The 27,159-nt window shown below is 42.2% G+C and overlaps 1 protein-coding gene across 3 annotated transcripts; it reads right to left on the reverse strand.

Moving 5' to 3' along the window:
• Positions 1-4,197: 4,197 nt before the first annotated feature.
• Positions 4,198-27,081, reverse strand: LOC129865298 (lamina-associated polypeptide 2-like). Of its 3 annotated transcripts, none has more exons than XM_055937961.1 (7): positions 26,466-27,066; positions 12,431-12,548; positions 12,070-12,219; positions 11,721-11,830; positions 6,870-6,935; positions 5,558-5,661; positions 4,198-5,349 (listed from the first exon to the last, which is right to left on the reverse strand). In XM_055937961.1, the coding sequence occupies exons 1-7, from the start codon at positions 26,694-26,696 to the stop codon at positions 4,989-4,991; spliced, it is 1,140 nt and encodes a 379-aa protein (XP_055793936.1). In that variant the 5' UTR covers positions 26,697-27,066; the 3' UTR covers positions 4,198-4,988. The 3 variants fall into 3 exon arrangements, with proteins under 3 accessions (XP_055793936.1, XP_055793937.1, XP_055793939.1); XM_055937964.1 differs by lacking the exons at positions 4,198-5,349; positions 5,558-5,661 and adding exons at positions 5,671-6,142; positions 6,512-6,718 and having other exon boundaries at positions 26,466-27,081; XM_055937962.1 differs by lacking the exon at positions 6,870-6,935 and having other exon boundaries at positions 26,466-27,060.
• Positions 27,082-27,159: the final 78 nt, after the last annotated feature.

Here is a 27,159-nt window from a genome sequence, read left to right on the forward strand (position 1 = left end):
CGATTGCTCAGTTTGGCCGGGTGGCCAGCTTTTGGAAGAGTCTTGGTGGTTTCAAACTACTTCCATTTAAGAATGATGGAGGTCTCTGTGTTCTTGGGAACCTTCAATGCTACAGAAATGTTTTGGTACCCTTCCACAGACCTGTGTCTCGACACAATCCTGTCTCAGAGCTCTACGAACAATTCCTTCGACCTCATGGCTTGGTTTTTGCTCTGACATGCACTGTCAACTGTGGGACCTTATATAGACAGGTGTCCGCCTTTCCAAATCATGTCCAATCTATTGAATTTACCACAGGTGGACTCCAATCAAGTTGTAGAAACATCTCAAGGATGATCAATGGAAACAGGATGCCACTGAGCTCAATTTTGAGTCTCATATTAAAGGGTCTGAATACTTTTGTTTATAAGGTATTTCTGTTTTTGCTTTGTCATTATGGGGTATTGTGTGTAGATTGATGAGGAGAAACATTCATTTAATACATTTTAGAATAAGGCTGTAACGTAACAAAATGTGGAAAAAGTCAACTTCCGAATGCACTGTAGACCCCAGACCCGATGACAATCAAACAGGACCCGACCTGGACCCAAGGAAAAAGTGAGAATTTCAGGTTGGGTGTACCCGTGAAGACCACTAGTCTGGACTACTGCTGTTCTAGTACGCCCAGAACTCCGCTGCCAGGGTCCTCTCACACACCAGACCCTCAGAACACATCACCCCCACTTTGCGCCACCTTCCCTGGCTCCCAGTCAAATTCTGCATTACCTACAAGATCTTAGTCCTCACCTACAAGGCCCTCCATACCCTTGCCCCTCATACCTCTCCGACCTCCTCCATACACACACGCCTTCCCACTATCTCCACTCCCCTGACTCAGGACTACTCACCATCCCTAAAACAAGAATGGGGGACTGGGCATTCAGTACCGTTGCACCCAAATTCTGAAACTCTCTTCCCCAAAGCAACCCACAACTCTGACTCAATCACCACCTTCAAAAGCAGACAAAAATTCCACCTGTTCAGTCTGGCTTTCCCCTCAGTTCAAATCAAATCAAAGTTTATTTGTCATGTGCGCCGAATACAACAGGTGTAGTAGACCTTACAGTGAAATGCTTACTTACAGGCTCTAACCAGTAGTGAAAAAAAGGTATTAGGTGAACAATAGCTAAGTAAAGAAATAAAAACAACAGTAAAAAGACAGTGAAAAACAGTAGCGAGGCTACATACAGACACCGGTTAGTCAGGCTGATTGAGGTCGTATGTACATGTAGATATGGTTAAAGTGACTAGGCATATATGATGAACAGAGAGTAGCAGTAGCGTAAAAAGGGTTGGCGGGTGGTGGGACACAATGCAGATAGCCCGGTTAGCCAATGTGCAGGAGCACTGGTTGGTCGGGCCAATTGAGGTAGTATGTACATATGTACATGAATGTATAGTTAAAGTGACTATGCATATATGATAAACAGAGAGTAGCAGCAGCGTAAAAGAGGGGTTGGGGGGGGAACAATGCAAATAGTCCGGGTAGCCATTTGATTACCTGTTCAGGAGTCTTATGGCTTGGGGTTAAAAACTTTTGAGAATACTTTTTGTCCTAGACTTGGCACTCCGGTATTGCTTGCCATGCAGTAGTAGAGAGAGTCTATGACTGGGGTGGCTGGGGTCTTTGACAATTTTTAGGGCCTTCCTCTTCCTGTAGAGGTCCTGAACCTCTTCCTGTAGAGGTCCTGGTCTATAGACCTTCCTGTAGAGGTCCTGGCAGGCAGCTTAGCCCCAGTGATGTACTGGGCCGTACACACTACACTCTGTAGTGCCATGCGGTCAGAGGCCGAGCAATTGCCATACCGGTCAGGATGCTCTCGATGTTGCAGCTGTAGAACCTTTTGAGGATCTCAGGACCCATGCCAAATCTTTTTAGTTTCCTGAGGGGGAATAGGCTTTGTCGTGCCCTCTTCACGACTGTGTTGGTGTGTTTGGACCATTCTAGTTTGTTGGTGATGTGGACACCAAGGAACTTGAAGCTCTCAACATGCTCCACTATAGCCCCGTCGATGAGAATGGGGGCGTGCTCGGTGCTCCTTTTCCTGTAGTCCACAATCATCTCCTTAGTCTTGGTTACGTTGAGGGATAGGTTGTTATTCTGGCACCACCAGAGTTTAGCCCTAGCTTAAAATAAGTAGCTTTTATTTATATTTTAATTTCAAATTAGTAGTCTCACTTAGACCCTCATATCCACCGCCCCGTTTGACCTAGAGACTTAAAACTTTGTATGTATGTGTTTTCTTCATACTGAACAAATTTACCTCAAAGACCCATAAGGTCCGCCAGGATATATTCTCCTACATCTTGGAAATTTTTTGAAAACCTTTGAACCATATAACACAAAATTCCAGTCCAAATAACCCCAAATTCGGTATGTAGGCCCACTTAAGAGACTGGTTAAGAGATGGCTATTGATAAAATCAGGAAATCAGACTTTGTGTCCATTTAAATCCACTCCACAATGGCCTGTCAACGTCAAACTTTTTAGGGTCATCAAAGACATTACCATGATGAACCATGTTACATTTGGCATTGATATCTTATAAAAAAGGAATCTATTAATAATTAACTTTGACTATGTGACACTAAGTAATCAAACAAAATCTTCTTCTCATGGACTAAAAGGCAGATTCACTCCAAATGTGGTCTTTCGACTCATCACAATAGTCCCTAAACAGTTTGAGAAAATAACATTGATGCATTCAAAGATGGCCACACTATACCAGCGGATACGCTAATATGCAAAACATTCTTGCTCCTATGTTTCTTCTTATGAACCATGGGACCAAATGACACCAAATTTGGAATGTAAGCCCATGGTACATGGTTAGAGTAAAGCTAAGGGATTGGTAAAAAGGTGGCAGAGTTATTGACAAATCACAGATTTTACGTGTCCATTTAAACCACTGTCAATTGACTTAATCTGAAACTTGTCATCATTATCACAGATGTCCCAAAAATGAGATGACCCACACCGAATTTGGTATTAATATCTAAAAAAAAACAAGGAAACGAATCATTCTGTGCATATGTAACGCTAATGCTCAAAATCTGCAATCATCTTTTTCTCATGAACCATACGTCAGATTCACTCCCGATTTTGTATTTAGACTCATTACATCAGTCGAATTAGTTGCTGCATTCATAGTCGGTCACGCTGCAGCACTAGATGGCATATCACACCAGGGCTAGAAGAACTAAACCGATGGACATGGGGCAATGAAATTTGGTATGTAAACCTCATGTATACATCTCTTAGAAGCTGTGCGGATATAAAGTCATTGCAACCGTCATTGCAACCTTAGACGGCTGCACCAGACCAATTGGTGGCACTAGTGGCGCCATAGGATACTACAGTAATACTATTGATCAAGTGGACTTGGTCTAATGCAAATTAATGTTAGATTTCAATTATGCAGACACACAATGTGAAATATCATTATTAGTAGATCTGTATAATCACATATTGTTGCCCTAGTATGTGGTCTGAACATAGTGAAATGTGGATATTGTATTTTTGGAAATGTAGAAACCGGAAGTCCTGCCGGTTGCGCAGTCAACGTATTACAGCCGAGTGTATTGACACATTTTGGAACACTAATGTGGAGTGTACCAACAGACTTAAATCATTTACACAAACAAATATTTACACTAAACGCTGAAAATATTTAACTTACCTTAACATAAACCATTAGCCAAATTGACCCCAGAATTGGCATATAAACAATACATTATTAATGATAAAGAATGACTACCTGCTGCACTCAAAGATAACCAACCTACAGCACTAGACTAAACTTCACTTGCGTCATTCAGAGATAAACTTGGTAATACTTTCACTGATTTAGAGGGGTTGGGTTAAATGCGGAAGACATTTCATTTGAAGGCATTCAGTTGAACAACTGACTGGTACCCCACCCTTTCCCTTATTGCACATAAAGGAAGATTATCATGTAGAAACCGAGTGCTTGCTTTATAATCCAACCGATCTTGTTTCCTTTCTGTCACGCTGGGAACCCTGTTCATAGCTAATATTTGTTTTGTTTTGACTCTTTGCTCTAAAGTGTCCTTGGGTTTTTTGTATGGTGCTTTAAAAATCACATTATTGTTTCAAGTTTAGTAAAAAAAAAAAAGTTTAAATCCTCAATAGACATATTATCCTTACATATTACAACAGTTTTATTGAGAGGATATTACATGATTTATTACAATGAATACATACATTACTAATTAGGCTCCACAGACAATTTCAATAAAAAAAAAAAGACAAAAAAAACAGCATAAGAGCTATATGTGTGCATGAGTTTTAAGAATCCCTGTCTCTCACACATATCCGCTGTATAGTTGGTTCGATCAAGAAATAGCTGTTTACAATTGGTTGAAATTCCTTCAATCTTTGCCTGACTGTTTTTGCTAATAACTGCATTAGATTACATCTAACTGCATTAGATTATAGTGACAGCATTACAAACGCAAACCGTGTGAAACACAGACACGCACACAGGCAATTCTCTTTCACAGACTCTGGCAAATGCAATCACACGATTACACCATGCAGAGATATAAAACAAACACATAGACCATATAAAGCAAGTTCACATAATTTGGAAGCCACTGTTTCGGTGTATGTACGTGATCTGTAGATTATTGGTGCGACTGGCTTTCTCTCAGCCTCAAAGATGGGGAAAGGACGGACTGAAACAAACAGAAGACAGTATTGTCATTTTAGAATGAGAAGTGGGCATCTTCAACATTCAATATATCATTTTGGACATTGTCGTCTCCAGGAGGCACCGATACAGATTAGGCTCCTGTACCAAACCATTTAACCAATTATAAGTGACGGAAACAGAAAAAACAAAAACAAAACAAGAATGCCAAGGAAGCGAGGAACGGTGAAAGTGGTGGCAGTAACATTATGCTGCCAGAGCACTGTCATCCAGGCTTCACTTGCGGACATCACGGCCACTGGTCTGCGTGGAATCTGAGGACCCTCCGAAGGGGGCCATAGCGTTGGTCTCCATGGTCTGGTAGATGAAGAATATGAAGCCAGCTACAATGCCGAGGAGCAGCAGCTTCAGCCAGACAGGCAGGCCATGGGGTGGTGCTATGGCCTTTCCAGCAGGGGGTGCCACTGACGTTGCCTGCCTGGTAGAGGGGGGCAGGGTGGTGACTCTGTGGACGGTGGCGGTGCGGCTCTCTGTGTAGGAAGAGTGAGAGGAGCGCAGGAGGGTCTCATCGGTCCACAGGTCACCAGACTTTAGGGGCCTGCCGGCTGCCCCTCGGATGGGCCGTCGACAGGTGGCGCTAGAAGGATGAGAGAGGAAGAAAGTTGAGATTCATTGTGACATTCCACACATGAGTTGCCATTAGGCAAGTATTATGATCAAACTTTTAAATTAGTTACAGGACACTGCTTTACAGGAATGACAAGACTGGGTGGGAGTCTGCCAGATATAGCAAGGATTTATTAAAGTTGTTAATGTATGCCAATAGAATAAGGCGTATGTCTTACTTGATTCCTGTTGGAGTGTTGGTCTCGTAGGGGAACATCTCCTTGAGGACATCCCTCTCATCCACCCTGTTGGGTGTCTGCTCACCAGCTGCTATCTTCTCCACCTGCAACACATATTTTAGTACACATTCCTTAGACGTTGAGGCCAACACGGAGCGATTAGGGTGAGGACGAGACATTTTTCCATTTGCGTGTTACCAAGTCAATGCCAAAACCGCCACCTTCACATAAGGGCTAGAGGGGTATTATTTTTGGGATAGGCTAGAGGGTGTACTCCTAAAGACCACTAGATGGCCCTGTTGCAGTCCTATGCCCATGTGACCAAACCACCAGTAAACCAAAGGATTGTGACAAACACCATTACCTTGTCTTGTGAATAATACCACCTTGACAAACAAACCAGCACAGACCCTAGGTAATACATGCATAAGGCATAGCAGTGAATTACTTTCGTACCCATGGCTCCTTAGAGATACTCGAGGAGACACTGTCCTGCCCCCTCACTGGGGTCACAGAGGAGAGCAAGGGGATGTTTTTCTGCTGTTTCCACTTAGGTTTGAGATCATTTTTAGACTTACGCTGATTCTGCTGGTCAAAGAGAGGTGAGTGCGTGTTAGTAAGAGTGAGATGGGGGGGGGGGGGGGGGGGGGTATTGGGGTTAGTCTTCTTTCCCTCCCCTCACATCTTTCATGCAGCTGTACTAGACAGCTGTGCACCACACACACACACACACACACACACACACACACACACACACACACACTACAGTAGCCCCATTCATAATCATCACCCATGTTTACAACTATACCATGTCTGACAAAAAACAGTGTGATCACTTTCACTCCCCAACAACACAATTAAGTTCCAAATTCCAGGTGCCACCACAACAAACCATTGTGAGGAGAACAGAACTCTTGGGGACAACTATAGGACAAAATACTTTAAACTGTATACCCGAGTAAAGCGATTGGACAGCGTGTCAAACTTGGCAGAGAGAGATGGTAGGGATTCCAGTTGTTCCTTCAGGGATGGAGATGAGGGGGTGTGTGAGACGTAGCTTACAGGCCTGACGGTGAAGGAGGCAAAGGGGTCACTTCCAGACAAACGAGGTAGTGGGGAAGGGCTGGCTACTAGGAGCGGGCAGACTTCCTGTGGTACCCCCTTTAACAGGGATAGGGTAAGTAACACACTGGATCAGTATCCTATACTAGAAGAATCTGTCCATCACCTACACAGGTGCATTTCAAATCCAGTGAGCAATATTACAGTAGTGTGTATCCTAAGGACAGTGTGATTAAGATCATATACCCACCAGAGGCCATTGTTTCAGGGGTCTTATGCTCTGTCCTACTGGAGCATGGACACTTGGTGCAGGTTCCTGAGATGACCACAGATATGGATGAGAAATATCAGTTATAGAAGAGGTTGGTTGATATCCATACAGACCCAGAAGAGAGACTGACGGCAAGAGAGTGAGACCAAAACAAATAGCCAGTGATCAGAATATTGAGCAAATTGTGAACAGATCCAAAAATCAGACAAAAACACTCGATACAGAGATGTCCCAAGTACTATAGCACGTGAGAGATGTCACAAACCTCTAAAAGAGCTGTATTGAGTAGGGAGTTTATCTCATGACTGGTAGCTTTAGTAGTCAGAGTGAGAGGAAGACCACAATCCTCCTCACAGCACAGCTAGAATACAAGAGAATGGCTTTATTTCCTCCAGAGGGGAAAGAACAGTTGTGGCTTTCGGATTAGATAAACACACACACAAGAAACAAACAAGAATTGATTTGAGAAGTGGATGAAAAGGTCTTTGGAGCAGATTTTTCCCCCCAGGAAGTTCTTCTTACACCAGAGGTCAAACTTGTCCACTGCATTGAAACAGTCAAGATGTTTGGCTTTGTGCTGCACTCGCTGTTTACACATGGTATGTATTGCTCCGGACCCATCCCGAAATCGTTTAAATCATCCAACCATGCTCAGTAAACCAAATCAGGCTGGCGTCAAGGTATGCCCATTGGAACGAAACATTGACATGTAGCTCATCCAGTTTAATAGGGAGACTAGAGACTAGCTAGAACTATAGAAGGGAGCAGTGAGCATACCTTCCATAGTTCCTTTACCACCAGTACCCCCCTACTTCCTCTCTTCCTTTTTGGTTTCCGCTGTCTCTCTTACCACATCTCATCTGGCTTCCTCTGGGTGTCCACCAAATCTGCCCAGAGTAGGTGAAAACACGGTTTGTTGATGAACTTTCACTTCCCTTATTTTATTAAATACATTTTACCAAGACAAATAAGATTATACATGTTCTGAATCATTCCGTGGGGTCTTGAACATTATATCCAAAAAGTTGGATTTCGTAACCTAATACATCCGATAAGCACCGAACTCTTGACAGAGCGGTGCCGCTTTCTCGCAGGAACATTTGAGGATTTGACATGTTGTGGTGGTAGTCTGCAAGGATGTTTCTGCAAGTCGCAAAAAGCTAAATTAGCAGGAATGGGCTAAATTAAATGTAAAAAATCTTTGAAAATAAAAAGCATTTCATAGAGACATGCTTGTTTTTGTGAGAAATCTTGTGCCCCGTCTCAAAATCGATAAACATCTAACCTCTATATTGTTTTATGTCCTTCGGATTCGAGAAGAAAGATGAAATTTTCCAGGTTTTTGCCACTTTTTGTCTGACCTCCATTGATTTAGTCACCCCAATTTGGGCCATCTTACAAAAGTAAGAAACGGCAATAACCTTTAACCGGATTATGATAGAGACACGAGGTTTCGACTATAGTATCTACACAATTAACATTAATTTACCTGTTGGCAAAAATGTGTTTTTGATTGGACACCCTACTTCCGCCATCTGCCTGCCCTCCAGGACACCTACAATAGCAGGTGTGGCAGGAAGGCCTAGAAGATAAAATCTCCACTTCCTAAACCCCCCCGACAAACATTTACCCTGCCCCCACCCCCAATGGACATTTACAAATGTTACAGCATAAATATATATATATATATTTATTACAGTTCCATTCACTTCACCCCCCTGCTGCTTTTTTATTTAACTAGGTATGTCACTTAAGAACAAATTATTATTTACAATGACATCCTACCCCAGCCAAACCCTAACCAGGATGACGCTGGCCCAATTGTGCGCTGCCCTATGGGACTCCCAATCACGGACGGTTGTGATACAGCCTGGAATCAAACCAGGGTCTGTAGTGACGCTTCTAGCACTGAGATGCAGTGCCTTAGACAACTGCGCCACTCGGGAGCCCCTGTGGTCCCTATTGACTTTCCCAAACGGACTCTCCCCCTGCCCCCCACCACCCAGCGGTCATTTATCATTGCTACAGTTGTAAATGTGTATTTATTATTATTATTATTATCCACATTTATCATTCACTTCTTTTTATTTGACATATTTTTTAAATATATTTTGACCTGCACTGTTAGAGCCTCAATAAACTCTAATGCCACACCTCACTTGAACCCATTCCATCGTGGAACAGACGTCCCAATTCTGAAGAAGCAGGCTCTCCCGAACATATAATTAAATCATCTTGTGTCTCCATTGTTAACGTTAAGTCGCACATCAAAACCAACAAAGTTAGAAAAGTATGCTCACACACAAATGTATACGTTAAAATGGAACAAATAATTTCTAGTTCCCAGTGACTGACCAAAAGGCTATTTCTATCTCCCAGTGAGTGAATACGTGAAAGGGGCAAGGAAAGCACCTTCCTACAGGTCTGCAAGGGAGTGAGGGTGTGGGGGGTCTCCAGACCTATGTGGCGCTCAGGGACACCGTGGCTGGGGGTCTTGACTGGGGGGCCGCTGGGTTTGGCTTTGGGGAACCAGAGCGCAGCAGCATTCACATTCAGGGGGAAGGCTCGGTCAGGGACAGACTGATGGTAAGACACAGTAGAGACTTTAGAGTACTAGACTAAATAGCCAAAACGTCAGGTGGGTGGATGAGTGACTCTCAACATTAAGGTTCAGCAATAAGAAAAAAATATGCAAAATGGCACAGTCCCACATATCTTACTATGACTAAGAGACACCACTGTGAATACGTGACCATTAGCTATGTACACCCATTAAACAACTTCCAATATCAATCCGTGCCATGAACACAACAACCATTCATAGTGACAGTGAGTGACAAGTAACCACAGTGAACCTCACAGGTACCCGAGTCAGTCTGGGTGATGGAGACTCGGCCCTGGCTGTTAGGACAACCTGATGGATAGTCCTAGTGGACTGGGCATGGGCTAGGCCATGCAGTAAGGGAGTGGACTTAGAGCTTGGCTTCTCTGCCAATATAGGCTTAGGTTCCTTCAGGACTTCCTGGAACATGACAGATGGGGGAGAGAGAGGCAAAAGGAAGTTAGAGGGAAGACTGACTAATGAATCAGTGGAAAGTTTACTCAGGACATCACAAACCCATGTCTATTGATCACAAACCCACCAGAAGCAGAGGTGCCTTGGTCTTTGCCTCTCTTGGAGGTGGAAGAACTACCTCACCAGCTGATAGCGCAGAGACATCCTGGAGCAGGACGAGGAGAATGATGAGGAAGCTGCGTAATAATTGAGGCAATCATGCATCTAGGCTTAAGGCGAGACCTGCCACCTGTGTAGTGTTCATTGTTCACTATAGCTGAGGAAGACAGTGGCACCAGGTGATGTGGTGAAAGGGAGGACACACCCATCCACACAAAAGTAGCTTCCCAAATAAATCCAAACATATAATATTAAATAGTGGATGTAGAGAACCCAGTGAATTAAGACAGTCTATGTCTGTCCTAACTAATTGTATACTACATCTAATTTTTACTTATTTAGGCCGATGTATGCTGCAATTCAGCTTTTAGCTACAAATGTGTACAATTTCAAATAAACCTTAAATATAACATGACTAACACTATCCACAAAAAAAGGTGATTATCAAGCTAAACACTTCTCCAGTGCATGACAAACCCAAGGAGATGGATAGGCTCAGTGTATATTACAGTATCATCGCTTGCAGGGACCATCTTGTCGACTCTATGAGATGATCTCCTCAATGGTCTCTTTATGTTCAACACAGGATGCTCTTCCTCAAGATCATCATCCTCCTCCTCCTTCGGAGCATAGATCTAAACACACACATTTCTCAGAACACCCGACATTCCACCTCTTCGCGAACACACCTTACGAAGCCAACTTCAGTGAGTAAAGTTGCTTTTAAAGGGACAGTTCGAGATTTTGCCAATGAAGCCCATCGACTTGTCCAGAGTCAGATGAACTCTGGGATACCATTCTGATGTCTATACTTCCAGTATGAAGGAAGTTAGAGGTGCGAGACAACGCTAACTAGAGTTAGCCCATGACTGGAAACGCACAGGAACAGCTAACTTGAGGTAGATAAATCTCAAACTATCCCTTTAATGTGGTTACAATATCCACATGACAGGCAGCTTCAGTTGAATAGGTCTGAATCTGGGACATTCAGGATTTCGACACCAGATGTCACCAACACCTCCCAAAGTATCAGGAAAAGAGGAGAAAAGTAAAACGGCTTAAAAATATATTTTTTACACCTCAAAGAAAAGGATTTGCAAAAAAAGTAAAAATAATAAATCAGGGGCTTTAAGTATGTTCTTGTGAGGAAAGAATGAAACAGGGATAGAGAGAGCGATAATAGTGGACTAGAGGCACCCAGTGGCAAAGAAAAAAACAAGCTAATCCAAGTCATGTGGCCGGTCCTGAAATGAAAGCCTGCTGCACTAACTCCCAGCAGACAGACAGACACAGAGAGGGTCCTTCAGACAGACATTTGGTGCTTTGTTTTCTACACACACGTGATTCACAACCCTATAGGCGTCTCATAAAGGACACACTTCATCTCTCTCAAATCATTTCTTAGAGACCGGTTTAATCGACCCCAGCTGTGCCGCTGCACATCCTATAGCCTCTAATGGGACTACTAATCATTGCCAAATGTGTAGCACTTGGGGCCAAATCACAACTTGAGATATGCATGCTATTTAACTCAGATGTTAACACATTCTGTATTGTGAGATTTGAATGAATGTAAAACCATGAGGTTGACCTAGGGTGAGGATGTGCTTTTGTCCACAGATTAAATAAAGATAATAAAATAAAGAGGGACCTACCCGGTTGTGCTGGCTGCTGCGGGTCCTGGTGGTGACTGGGGTCTTCCCTCTGCTTCTGACAGGTCTCTCCACCACGGGGACTGGGACAGGCTCTGGTTCGGTTGTCACCTCTAAACACATACACACCAAAAAATGTCCAGCAATGTCATGCTCTGTCAGTCTGTCTATTGACCAAGCAATCAATCCATGATTCGTATTATCCCAGAGGGCCAATTTGGTTTGAAAGTTGGCATCTCCGAAAAAAATATCTAATGTGTAATCTAATGGGTCAACTGCCAAGATGAATCTGAATTGAATCTGTAATAAACCTGGTCTAATAAAGAGGATGACTGAGTGTTCCGTTTCTTACCTTCTTCCTTGTCGCTGTAGCGGTCCGAGTCAGAGTTGCCGTTGTGGTTGCCGTCTACCTGAGTGATGACCACCGGTAAAGCCACGGTCTCAGGAGGACCCTGGTCCAACAGCTTCTGGAGCCTTCTCTCATACAGCTTACGGGTTGAGGCTGCCATGACAAGACATTCAAATAAATTCAATAGAACTTTATGAATCCATCTTATGGGTGGAGGCTGCCAAAAGTTCAGACATTATTCAAATGAATTCAACACAACTTCATGAATAAATGAATGAAGATTATTGTTGCAATGTCCATTATTAAAATAAATTCAATACAACTCTTAATTCCCTGAATTCCCAACTCTTACTGACTGACTCACCCACGATGGGTCCGACGTCGATTCCATACTTGAGCAGCTCATCCTTCAGGCCCTCACTAGTCAGCTCAGTCACATCCAGGTCCTCTGGCCGAGGCTTGTCTGTTTTCCTCGTGGCTTTCTGTGAAAGAGGGATCAGAGGTCAGATTGGTGTAAAGTGTTGAGATCTAGTCACAGAATTAGCCTACCACCAATCACAGAACCATGACTTGAATGGGAATGCCTGTTCTAGTAATTATATTTCTTTGAGTTATTTTAATGCACTTCAAATAAAAGGTTTGATTAAATGTGTGCTGCAATCCCTTTTCTGCTACTGAACATTACAGGGTTTAACATTTGAAATCCACAGAAAACACCTCTTTGTAGCGAGAGAGAGAGCGAGAGAGGGCTCGCTCCCTAGGCTGCTTTCGCAAGCAACACCACAGACGTTAAACCCAGTAAAAAGGTTTCTAAATCACACACTAATTATCAGCAGAGCTAGTTTAACGCCATCTCCTGACCTGAACCATCGTGAGACTGATAAACACCGCTCGTAAATAAACAAGTCTCCGCTCAGATGATTCATCAGAAAGATGTTTGCCTAATGCAAGTTATGGATCATACACACAATGTACAAAACATTAAGGACACCTGCTCTTTCCATGACAGAAAGATAAGGTGAAAGCTATGATCCCTTATTGATGTCACTTGTTAAATCCACTTCAAAATCAGTGTTGATGAATGGGAGGAGAAAGGGGTTAACGAAGGCAAGACAAACGATTTGAGTGCCTTTGAACAGGGTATGGTGGTAGGTGCCATGCGAACCGGTTTGTGTCAAGAACTGCAACGCTGCTGGGTTTTCAAGCTCAACAGTTTGTGTCAAGAAATGGTCCACCACCCAAAGGTGGGAAGAATTGGAGTCAACATGGGCCAACAAATTGAGGCTGTTTAGAGGGCAACCCAATATTAGGAAGGTGTTCTTAAAATGTTTTGTACACTCAGTGTACATTACACACACAATTGCCTCTACCAATGTAGTGTGTCCGCCTTGTCCTGAGGACGAAGGGATTTCCTCGTCTAGACATTCAGAGGTAACCTACACAACAATATTCTCCACATTGTGTTGTGCATGCTACATGCTGGCTGAACTACTCAACCATCAAAAAGGTGGTAAACAAACAACCAGAGATCAAACAGAGCGGTATACTACGAAGCATTTTTTATTTTATTACTTATCGTTAATGCCATCTTCGGTGTGCTTATCAATGCACAAGCACCCTTTTCCTTCCATCTATGGAACAGCTTGTTGCGTTGTGGGCATAGACATATAATCCATAGAAAGGGTTTGACTGTTAAAAACTCATGGGTACACTAGCAATGGCTGCTAGTCTGGACTTGAATGGGAACTGCCATCTATATGTCAATGTTTTGTTGCAGCTGCCTGTGACTTTCGCAAATGTCAAAATACAATTGTGCAAAAATATAGGTTGGAAAGCAAATGCTGTCATTACTGAATGTGTAATGTGAGACATTTTTCTTTTAAGAACTTTTTGACACTGAACAAAAATATTAAACGCAACATGTAAAGTGTTGGTCTCATGTTTCATGAGGTACTTTGTTGTTTTTTATAAATCCATGCGCAAAAAAAGCTTATTTCGCAAAAATTGTGTGCACACATGTGTTTACATCCCTGTTACTGAGCATGTCTCCTTTGCCAAGAGTAGAAGCTGATCATTACTAGAGGTGGACCGATTAATCGGAATTACCGACCATTCCGGCCATCGGTATTTTTTAAATATATATTTTTACACCTTTATTTAACTAGGCAAGTCAGTTAAGAACACATTCTTATTTTCAATGACGGCCTAGGAACGGTGGGTTAACTGCCTTGTTCAGGGGCAGAACAACAGATTTTTACCTTGTCAGCTCCGGGATTCAATCTTGCAACCTTACAGTCAACTAGTTCAACGCTCTAACCACCTGCCTCTCATTGCACTCCACGAGGAGCCTGCCTGTTACGCAAATGCAGCAAGAAGCCAAGGTAAGTTGCTAGCTAGCATTAAACTTATCTTATAAAAACAATCAATCTTAGCATAATCACTAGTTAACTACACATGGTTGATGATATTACTAGTTTATCTAGCGTGTCCTGCGTTGCATATAATCGATGCGCCTACTTCGACAAACGGTGATGATTTAACTTCTTATGGCTGCAATCCCGCTAACGGGATGATATGACAACAGCCAGTGAAAGTGCAGGGCGCCAAATTCAAAAAAACGAAATCTCATAATTAAAATTCCTTAGACATACATGTGTCTTATACCATTTTAAAGGTAATCTTGTTGTTAATCCCACCAAAGTGTCCGATTTCAAATATGCTTTTCAGCGAAAGCACTAGAAACGATTATGTTAGGTCACACCAAACTACAATAAGCACAGCCATTTTTCCAGCGAAAGATAGTCACAAAAAGCAGAAAAATAGCTAAAATGAATCACTAACCTTTGATGATCTTCATCAGATGACACTCACAGGACTTCATGTTACACAATACATGCATGTTTTGTTTGATAAAGTTCATATTTATATAAAAAGATCTGAGTTTACATTGGCACGTTACATTCACTAGTTCCAAAAACATCCAGTGATAGTGCATAGCCACATCGTTTCAACAGAAATACTCAACATAAATGTAGATGATAATACAAGTTATACCCATGCTTTCCATCGCATATCTGAAGACAAAGGAATTCTCCGGTTTAAATATTATTGAAGATTTATGTTAAAAACATCCTAAAGATTGATTCTATACATCGTTTGACATGTTTCTACGAACTGTAATGGAATTGTTTGACTTTTCATCTCACCTGCGCGTCATGAATGTGGATTACTGGACTGAACGCACAAACAAAATGAAGGTATTTGGACATAAATGATGGACTATATCGAACAAAGCAAACATTTATTGTGGAACTGGGATTCCTGGGAGTGTATTCTGATGAAGATCATCAAAGGTAAGTGAATATTTATAATGCTATTTCTGACTTCTGTTGACTCCAGAAAATGGCGGATATCTTTATGGCTTATTTGGGCTCTGAGCGCTGTACTCAGATTATAGCATGGTGTGCTTTTTCCGTAATTAAAAAAAAAAAATCTTACACAGCGGTTGCATTAAGGAGACGTTTATCTAAAGTTCCATGTTTAATACTTGTATCTTTTATCAAAATGTATGAGTATTTCTGTAAATTGATGTGGCTCTCTGCAAAATCACTGGATGTTTTGGAGGCAAAACATTACTGAACATAATGCACCAATGTAAAATAAGATTTTTGGATATAAATATGAACTTTATCGAACAAAACATACATGTATTGTGTAACATGAAGTCCTATGAGTGTCATCTGATGAAGATCAAAGGTTAGTGATTAATTCTATCGCTGTTTCTGATTTTTGTGACTCCTCTCTTTGGCTGGAAAAATGGCTGTGTTTTTCTGTGACTTGGCTCTGACCTAACATAATCGTTTGTGGCGCTTTCGCCGAAAAGCCTATTTGAAAATCGGACACTGTGGTGGGATTAACAAGAAGTGCATCTTTAAAATGTTGTAAAATACACTGCTCAAAAAAATAAAGGGAACACTTAAACAACACAATGTAACTCCAAGTCAATCACACTTCTGTGAAATCAAACTGTCCACTTAGGAAGCAACACTGATTGACAATAAATTTCACATGCTGTTGTGCAAATGGAATAGACAAAAGGTGGAAATTATAGGCAATTAGCAAGACACCCCCAAAAAAGGAGTGATTCTGCAGGTGGTGACCACAGACCACTTCTCAGTTCCTATGCTTCCTGGCTGATGTTTTGGTCACTTTTGAATGCTGGCGGTGCTCTCACTCTAGTGGTAGCATGAGACGGAGTCTACAACCCACACAAGTGGCTCAGGTAGTGCAGTTCATCCAGGATGGCACATCAATGCGAGCTGTGGCAAAAAGGTTTGCTGTGTCTGTCAGCATAGTGTCCAGAGCATGGAGGCGCTACCAGGAGACACGCCAGTACATCAGGAGATGTGGAGGAGGCCGTAGGAGGGCAACAACCCAGCAGCAGGACCGCTACCTCCGCCTTTGTGCAAGGAGGTGCACTGCCAGCGCCCTGCAAAATGACCTATTGAGCACACACTACTCCACTGTCTGAGCCAAGGACTACATGTTTTCTGGTATATTTTGGGTGGGGTGAATATTTTATATGACATACATGTTTTGTTAACTAGTAAATAGTCTAAATAGCCTACAGCAAAGTGTGTTCAAATAATTTCTAATTTGTTAATTTCTGCTAGTTAGTTTTTGCTATCATGTGGGTTTTAGCTTGCTTGAGCCTGCTAACTCAGGAGTGTTAATTCACCTGTTTCCATACATGTTTCACTGTAAAGTCCATGGAGAATAAGAGCAACTCCTCCCTGCTGCCCACTGAACTGAGGCTAGGAAACACTGTCACCACCGATAAATCCACAATAATTGAGAACTTTAATAAGCATTTTTCTACGGCCGGCCATGCTTTCCACCAACAGCCCTGCACCGCCCACAGCAACTTGGTCAAGCCTCCCCCATTTCTCCTTCACCCAAATAGCTGATGTGCTGAAAGAGCGGCAAAACCTGGACCCCTACAAAATCAACAGGGCTAGACAATCTGGACCCTCTCTTTCTAAATTATCAGCCGAAATTGTTGCAACCCCTATTACTATCCTGTTCAACCTCTCGTATCGTCTGAGATCCCAAAGACTGGAAAGCTGCCGCGGTCATCCCCCTCTTCAAAGGGGGAGACGCTCTAAACCCAAACTGCTACAGACCTACATCTATTCAACCTGCCTTGCTAAAGTCTTTAAAAGCCAAGTTAACAAACAGATCACCGACCATTTCGAATCCCACCGTACCTTCTCCGCTATGCAATCTGGTTTCTGAGCTGGTCATGGGTGCACCTCAGCCACACTCAAGGTCCTAAACGATATCATAACCGCCATTGATAAGAGACAATACTGTGCAGCTGTATTCATCGACCTGGCCAAGGCTTTCGACTCTGTCAATCACTGTATTCTTATCGACAGACTCAACAGCCTTGGTTTGTCTAATGACTGCCTCGCCTGGTTCACCAACTACTTCTCAGATTGAGTTCAGTTTGTCAAATTGGAGGGCCTGTTGTCCGGACCTCTGGCAGTCTCTATGGGGGTGCCACAGGGTTCAATTCTCGGCCCGACTCTTTTCTCTGTATTAATCTATGATGTCGCTCTTGCTGCTGGTGATTCTCTGATCCACCTCTACGCAGATGACACCATTCTGTATACTTCTGGCCCTTCTCTGTTAACAAACCTCCAAACGAGCTTCAATGCCATACAACACTCCTTCCGTGGCCTCCAACTGCTCTTAAATGCAAGTAAAACTAAATGCATGCTCTTCAACCGATCGATGCCCGCACCTGCCCACCCGCCCAGCCATCACTCCTCTGGATGGTTCTGACTTTGGTATTTGTAGTTGTCCACATATTCTAGGTGTCTGGTTAGACTGTAAACTCTCCTTCCAGACTCACATTAAGGATCTCCAATCCAAAATTAAATCTAGAATTTGCTTCCTATTTCGCAACAAAGCATCCTTCGCTCATGCTGCCAAAAATACCCTCGTAAAACTGACTATCCTGCAGATCCTTGACTTCGGCGATGTCATTTACAAAAAAGCTTCCAACACTCTACTCAGCAAATTGGATGCAGTCTATCACAGTGCCATCCGTTTTGTCACCAAAGCCACATATACTACCCACCACTGCGACCTGTATGCTCTCGTTGGCTGGCCCTCGTTTCATATTCGTCGCCAAACCCACTGGCTCCAGGTCATCTATAAGTCTTTGCTAGGTAAAGCCCCGCCTTATCTCAGCTCACTGGTCACCATAGCAGCACCCACCCGCAGCACGCGCTCCAGCAGGTATATTCACTGGTCACCCCCAAAGCCAATTCCTCCTATGGCCGCCTTTCCTTCCAGTCCTCTGCTGCCAATGACTGGAACGAATTACAAAAATCACTGAAGCTGGAGACCCATATCTCCCTCACTAACTTTAAGAACCAGCTGTCTGAGCAGCTCACAGATATCTGCACATAGCCCATCTGTAAATAACCCATCCAACTACCTCATCACCATACTGTTATTTATTTTTTTGCTCTTTTGCACCCCAGTATCTCTACTTGCACATTCATCTTCTGCACATCTATCACTCGTGTTTAATTGCTAAATTGTAATTATTTCACCACTATGGCCTATTTATTGCCTTACCTCATTTGCACACACTGTATATATACTTTTTTCTCTATTGTATTATTGACTGTATGTTTGTTCATTCCATGTGTAACTCTGTTGTTGTTGTTTGTGTCGCACTGCTTTGCTTTATATTAGCCAGGTCGCAGTTGTAAATGAGAACTTGTTCTCAACTAGCCTACCTGGTTAAATAAAAGGGAAATAAAAAATAATTCAAAACTGCTTAATTTATCTGTACATGTAATTGTATGGGTTTTTAAACTATTTTTTCCCTAATCTTTACAGGAAAATGCCACGGGCACTATCTGATGTGTGGAGACATTTCACTGCAGCTAATATAGAAGGAGTGTAACGACTGTCTTTCGGTGAGTGAGTAGACCAAGGCGCAGCGGGTGATGAATACATAATGTTTATTTGACAAGACGGAAAAACACGAAACAAAATACACTTGAAATGATTAACAAAATAACAAAACGAACTAGACAGACCTAAACTATGAACTTACATGAAACGAGGAACACATAAACAGGAACGACCGAACGAACGAGACGAGACAGTACCGTGTGGTGCAACAAACACAGACACAGCGACAATCACCCACAAACAAATAGTGAGAACAACCTACCTTAAAATGACTCTCAATTAGAGGAAAACGCAAAACACCTGCCTCTAATTAAGAGCCATACCAAAACCAACATAGAAACAGAAAACATAGACTGCCCACCCAAAACTCACGCCCTGACCATCACACACATACAAAACAACAGAAAACAGGTCAGGAACGTGACAAGGAGAAGCTGTGCACATATGCAAATACTGTGCCAAATCATATGTGAAGAATGCACCAAAGATGCAGAATCATCTGGCCAAGTGCATAAAGTTCCCTCAGCACTTACAACAAGCAACCTCGGACAAAAATTCCTCTACTTCTATTTGAGGTGAAAATGATGAATCAGACACCTTATCGATAACAACAGCTTATGGTCCTCCTGAACTCAATGGAGGAACGTAGTCAAAGAAATGCTGAGGAATGTCTTGCTTGAGCTGTGTATGCAACTGGTTCACATCTGATGCTCACAGGAAATGTGTATGGGAAGAGATCTGAATGTTCTTTGCTCAGCATACACCACTCCAACCAGACATGCTTTCCCTACTCATTTGCTGGATGCAAAGTTCAACAGAGTTCAAGTGTCAAGGTCAAGCAAATCATAGAGAAAACAGACTGTATTGCATTCCTCTCTGATGGGTAGTCAAGTTTGTGGGCAAGGAATAATTAACTACATCATCTCCACCCCTCAACCAGTATTCTACAAGAGCACAGACACAAGGGACAACAGACACACCGGTCTCTACATTGCAAATGAGCTGAAGGCAATAACCTTGGACCACAGAAGGTATGTGCATTGGTGATAGACAATGCTGCGAACATGATGGCTGCTTGGTCTAAAGTGGAGGAGTCCTACCCTCACATCACACCCATTGGCTGTGCTGCTCATGCACTGAATCTGCTCCTCAAGGACATCATGGCACTGAAAACAATGGACACACTCCACAAGACAACCAAGGAAATGGTTAGGTATGTGAAGCGTCAGAGTTATAGCAGCAAGCTACCTCACCAAGCAAAGTGAGAAGAATAAGAGCACCACATTGAAGCTGCCCAGCAACACCCGTTGGGGTGGTGTTGTCATCATGTTTGACAGTCTCCTGGAGGGGAAGGAGTCTCTCCAAGAAATGGCCATATCACAGTCTGCCGATATGGAGAGCCCCATCAAGAGGATCCTTCTGGATTATGTATTTTGGGAGAGAGTGGTAAGCAGCCTGAAACCTATAGCAGTAGCCATTGCACGGATTGAGCGAGACAATGCCGTCCTGTCTGATGTTCAGACTCTGCTTGCAGATGTAAGAGAAGAAATCCGTACTGCCGTGCCCACTTCACTGTTGCGCCATGCAGAGGAAACTGCTGTTCTGAAATACATCAAAAAGTGTGAAGAATTCTGCCTGAAGCCCATACATGCCGCAGCATCTATGTTAGACCCCAAGTATGAGATCAACAAGGCCTATGGTGTCATCACTACCATGGGCAAGGTTCTTGGCAGTCTGGCGATGTACACTTCCAAGCAAGGGCTTTGGGATGGAGATGCAATATGGCAGTTGTGCCAACATATCTCATCAGCCACCTGGTGGAAGGGACTGTCTGTATCTGAGGCTCTTTACCCTGTTGCCTCCATCATCCTCCAAATCCCACCAACATCAGCCGCCTCAAAGCGCAACTGGTCCTTGTTTGGGACACACACCAAAGCACACAACAGGCTGACCAATACAAGGGTTGAAAAATTGGTGGCCATCTGGGCAAATTTGAGGCTTTTTGAGCCTGACAACAAGCCATCCTCAACAACGTTGGAAAGTGACAGTGAAGATGAGGCCTCAGAGTCTGATGTTCAAGAGGTGGACATTGAGGAGGTCCAGGGAGAAGACATGAGAGGAAGACAACCGAAGCCTAAGTTTCTAGACTATAATTTTACAGATGTATGTTGAAAACGTTTCTGGGAGATGCAATGGATCATTCAATATTCCCTTTCTTTTGTTGTTTAGTGAAATCATCCCATGTGAAGAGTTAACTCATTTAAAGTTCAATTCGTTACTACATTTTTTTTTTGGAAGGATTTAATCATTTGCAATTATGTCTACTTATGAGGTAAAACGTTTATGTTTGTCTCCATATGATATGGTAAATATATGCAATGCAAAAGAAAAAAAATCTACATTTAAAATGGTATTAATATTAATTTGCATATATTTACGTTAATTCCCACATTGTTTCCATCTCTGAATATTCCATAAAATGTGCAACCCTAGGTGGGAGTAGTAAAGAGAGAGGGAAATAATCCCAGACAGACACAGAGGGGGATTTAGCAGCTATCAGTCTCCCACTAGCCTATATTAGACTCCTTACTGTTGGCCTCAGTAAAGTTGGAGCTGGGCCTCAGTAAAGTTGGAGCTGGATCTCAGCCTAGCTGAGCACATTACATAATCACAGAGTTCCAAGGAAGGGAAAAATTCCCGACTTCCAGTTTGTTCCCTCAGTTATCGTCCGCTCTCTGACCACACACTTTAAAAGTGATATCAAGGCACTGAGCTCATGGCTAGCCCCAAGGCCCAGACAATCCCTGTGCTTTAAGTTTTGCGCTAGGCTACTTGCAGAAGGTTAATACACTAAGTCACGTGATCGCCTAGATTTCCATAATGCTCTCAGTCTGACTAAGTTGTTGTTTCTATTCAGACAGAAATCATGGCTTGGCGAAGTAATATTGAAACTGACTATGTTATGTGACTTTAGGGGTAAACTATAACAAACTGTTAGGTTGTGAATTATGATGTGCATATGGCTAACCACCGTTATGGATGGTTTTGGCAGACAGTTTTCATATCTGTGGTGCTCATGATGACCGCTGTATGAAAAAACAAAAAAAAACTCCAAATTACAATAAACCACTCAACCTTAGTTGAACTAAACCTTAGGAGAAAAACAGTACTTCACTTTTATCCCAAAGGGTTTATTTTGATAACTATTATGAGTGAAAATGTGTTTAAAGTTCTGAGTGTGCCAGTGGATGGCTGCCTCAAACGCTTCATGGTAAACTATAAATCACAGACAGACATGCTTGGGAGTCAGGTGACTATTTGAAAACATCAGGAAGAGCACTGCTACGATAGCATTTAAATTTAATGAAAAAGTACTAGCCTACACACACAGTTAACCAAACATCTGTTCAGTGATAGGGTAATGCATGCAGACTTCCACAGAAAGTATTTCCTCAATAGAGAAACACAATAGGAAAATAGCCCTATCCTCCACACCAGGAGCCTCGATTTCCTTCAATTCCATTACCTATTCTTTAATGCCATTTCCAGCACACTCAAAACTCCTTGAAGTTCCTTTCCTCTTCTCTGCATACCTAGGCTTTTCCCCTAACATAACAAAACTTATCCGTTCCAGCTCCATCCCTTCTATGGATTCCACCACTTGTGACACTAGCTGCTTTTAGCAATGCGTGTGTATTTGAATACACCATTGTTGCTTCCTAGCTTATTGGGTTGCACAAAAATAGTCAGAGGGAAGTTAAATAAAATGTAAACTTACTGTGCCATGGGGCAGGATGGTTGGTCATTATGACGGGGAGAATAAGACATTACTAAAATAACGTATTATTAAACAGACTTTCCAAACGTGGGTCTGTTGTCTTTAGTCTCAAATTCCACCCCTCACAATGAACAACTGTCCTGCCCACCGGGACAGTAAGGTCAAATATAATTTGATTTAACTTCTAGCTTCCCGTGGATTGTGCCCTATAAGCTCATTACACAGCCCTGGGTTTGAACTCCTCCCTATGCAACTGGGTCCTGGACTTCCTGATGGGCCGCCCCCAAGTGGTGAAGGTAGGCAACATTACCTCCTCGACTGATCCTCAATACAGGGGCCCCACAAGGGTGCATCCTCAGTCCCCTCCTGTATTATCTGTATACCCATGACTGCGTGGCCTCACACAGTTCCAACTCCATCAAGACATGTCAGTAGTAGGCCTGATCACCAACAACACAGCGTACAGGGAGGAGGTAGGCACTCTGATGGCGTGGTGCCAGGTAAACAACCTCTCCCTCAATGTTAGCAAAACAAAGGAGCCGATTGTGGACTTCAGCGGGAACCAGGCTGGACAAGGCCCCATCCTCATCAACGGGCCGCGTGGAGACGTTAAATAACTTCAAATTCCTCTGTATACACAACTCAGAGAAGATGAAATGGTTTAACCGCATGGTCAGTCCACCCCCTCAACATTCTTTACTCTGCCTCCACCCCAATGGACATAAATTTATTCATTCATTACTGCCACAGTTACATCTATAGTGCTTTTTCTATTGTTTTTATTGCCATTTTAATTCACTAGTCCTGCATGTTGGAGCTCAAAGCCTAAGATTTTCACTGTACCCTGCAATCCCACCTGCACTGTACCTGCAACATGTGACTATTAAACAAACAATCGGAATCATCTAGTTTCAGTGTTTTTCTGGGCAGAAGACAAGTGATTGATATTCTCACTGTCCACACTTCTCAATAAATGTCCATGGTTCCCTCCCTAAAACTGAGCAAATACAGGTGAGGTGACCTTAACCTTACCTCAATGTACAAAGACTAGTGTGAACTTGTGTAGGCCTACTAATTGTGTAGGCCTACTATGCAGTACACTAACCATAAGAGTCTAAGAACAGCTGTTTTTCACAAATGCTTCACACATATCAGTTCATTAAAGGCACCCCACAACTTCCCCAAAGAAGAAAGGGGGGGCTTGGTGGATGAGGACCCAGACTGTTAGACATGAAGGCGACAGCTGTTACCTTGATACTTGACAAAACACTGTAGAGTTGAGTTTTTAAAAACTGCCAATCTAGTCCTACATTACATTGACAGGTACAGTGTCTTCAGAAAGTTTTCACAGCCCTTGCCTTTTTCCACATTGTTGTGTTAGAGCCTGAATTTAAAATTGATTCAATTGAGATGCGTCACTGGCCTCCGCACAATACCCATACTGTAAAAGTGAAATTGTTTAGACATTTTTACAAATTAATAAAAAATGAAAAGCTGAAATGTCTTGAGTCAATAAGTATTAAACCCCTTTGTTATGGCAAGCCTTAAGTTCATGAGTAAAAGCACTTGACAAGTCACATGGACTGTGCAATAAAAGCGTTAAAAAAATGTTTTATGACTACCTCTCTGTACTCCACACATGCAATTATCTGTATGTTTCCTCAGACGAGTAGTCAATTTCAAACACAGATTCAACCACAAGGAGGTTTTTCGAAGCTTCACAAAAAGGCACCTATTGGTAGATGGGTATCAATAAAAGAAGCAGACATTTGAGCATGAATTTATTAATTAAAATGCGGATGGTGTATCAATACACACAGTCACTACAACGGTACAGGCGTCTTTCCTAACTAAATTGCCGGAGGAAGGAAACTGCTCAGGGATTTTACCTTGAGGTCAATGGTGACTTTAAAACAGTTGAATGGCTGTGATAGGAGAAAACTGAGGATGGATCAACTACATTGTAGTTATTTCACAATACTAACCTAAATGACAGAATAAAAATATTCATACAGAATAAAAATTCGTACAGAATAAAAATATTCATAAACATGCATCCTGTTTGCAATAAGTGACTAAAGTAAAACTGCATAAAAATGTGACAAAGAAATGAACTATGTCCTGAATACAAAGTGTTATGTTTGGGGAAAATCCAACATCACTGAGTACCACTTCATATTTTCAAGCATAGTGGTGGCTGCATCATGTTATGGGTATGCTTATCATCGGCAAGAACTAGAGAGTTCTTTTTAGGATTAACAAAAAAAACATAATAGAGCTAAGCACAGGCAAAATTCGAGGAAAACCTGGTTCAGTCTACTTTCCAACAGACACTGGGAGACAAATTCACCTTTCAGCTGGACAATAGCCTAAATGCCAACTTAGCTTGATCCAAAAATGTGGTTGGAGGCTCCATATGGAGGGTGTGACGCAATTGCGGAGCTTCCAAAAGCATGCAGAGGCCAAATTGAGATCAGTACCGCATCGCTGTGCGGTTCCCAAATTGTGTTACAATGCGGAGGGCTCCTTATTGCTCCGCATTGACACGATTGGTTGACGATACGTGGGGGCAGGAGGTCCTGGAGAAACAAACTCACAGCTCTGCACTGCTTGCGAAGCGCAAGAACTATGAATGCCCTAACTTCTGCAGAGCCTGTATCAACGTAAATGCTGTACAGCCAACGCCTTTAAAACAAGGTCAAACATACAATGAGTTGCTTACCAAGATGACATTGAGTAGCCGAAATAGTTTTTACTTAAATCTACTTGAAAATCTTTGGCAAGACTTGAAAATGTCTGTCTAGCAATGATCCATATCCAACTTGAAAGAGCTTGAAGAATTTCAAAAATAATGTGCAAATCCAGGTGTGCAAAGCTCTTGGAGACTTAGCCAGAAAAACTCACAGCTGTAATCGCTACCAAAAGGGCATTCTTACATGGATCAGCGGAGTGAATCTTTATGTAAATTTGATTTCTGTATTTAATTTAATACATTTGTAAAACTGTTTTCACTGTCATTATGGGTATTGTGTAGATGGGTGTGAGAGAAATCTATTTCATAAATTTTGAATTTAGGCTGCAACAACAAATATTTTATAAATCAAGGGGTATGAATACTTTCTGACGGAACTCTATGTTCTACTATCTAAATTTCGAGTTAGTATCTCGAACCTTGATTTACATATCTCAATTTCGGTTTAGTACGGACATGTTTATTTAGATATATCGACATTTCATGTAGTATGGATATTTACACACAAAACACGAGTGGCGAGAATGGGTTTCCATAAGGGTGCATTCAGCAGTGGCAAATATTTTAAGCGGGAAAATTTAAACTGATTTGTAATACAATACATCTAAAATGTGTTCGTTTTTATATTTAAACAAGATTGAACACGCTGTAATTAAAAATATCGATATTTGAATTTTATGCATTTAAAACAACTTTACCTAAAATGTAATTACCTAGAATACCAAATCACATCTGTTTAAAAAAAAAAAGGGAGATTAAAACACCCTACAAAAACAATATCATCTTTCCTACATTTACTTGTAACATTCACACTGGAAACATTGTTACAAATACTATATTCGCGCGCGGGAAATAAATCTTAAAACAACTCACCCTGCCCGAGCGACTTTTGTTTGACACTACCGGGACTGGCAACTCCTCGTCGCTGGAGAATGCGTCTGTAGATAGGATCTTATTGTTCTGCACGGTCAAGTTTTTCAGATACAGCTGCACATAAACGTCCTTTCGCTGGTCTCCGGTTGGGAGAGCAACATTGTTGGCCAAAAGCTCGCTCTTGAGTTTATCTTTAGTGAGAACAGATGGGTCCTCCAGATATTCCGGCATGTTGCTCGCTATGAAAAGCAACTCCGCCTCGGTAACAACAAAATTAAGTATTTAGCTGGCTATGTTAGCTAACTGGCTAACTAGCGCCTCTTGTTGGATTAAATCTGTAAAACTACCCGTGTACGCAAACTTGATACTTCAAGCTTCCAGTTACAATCTTAGCATATTAGCTTACTCGTTTTGGTTCCTCTTTTGTAGAACTCTCATTGACAGTAGAATTAATAAGTGAAAGCGATAAACACAAGACAAACCTCCCCCTTTGAAGTGCTTGGGCTATTATACCAATATCTGCTAGGACACCGGCCCTCTGCCAACATTGAAGGAACAAACGCGGTGAGAATGGAACCACTGCCCTGTGAAAGCAGACACTATTGGACAAGAGCAGTAACATCGGGCTTTGCCATTGGTAGAGAGTACGTGCCCAGTTTAGGCGTTCATGAGCTACCGAAATAAATATATATTT

Source organism: Salvelinus fontinalis, chromosome 11, assembly GCF_029448725.1.
Source record: "Salvelinus fontinalis isolate EN_2023a chromosome 11, ASM2944872v1, whole genome shotgun sequence".
In the NCBI taxonomy this organism is placed as follows: Eukaryota; Metazoa; Chordata; class Actinopteri; order Salmoniformes; family Salmonidae; genus Salvelinus; species Salvelinus fontinalis.

Excerpts from the sequence above, each read along its gene's own strand:
- LOC129865298 (XM_055937961.1), bottom strand. The coding sequence starts at position 26,696 with ATGCCGGAATATCTGGAGGACCCATCTGTTCTCACTAAAGATAAACTC. Across the intron at positions 12,220-12,430 it reads CGACGTCGGACCCATCGTGG|CCTCAACCCGTAAGCTGTAT; the intron begins GTGAGTCAGTCA and ends TTGTCATGGCAG. Across the intron at positions 11,831-12,069 it reads CTACAGCGACAAGGAAGAAG|AGGTGACAACCGAACCAGAG; the intron begins GTAAGAAACGGA and ends GTATGTGTTTAG.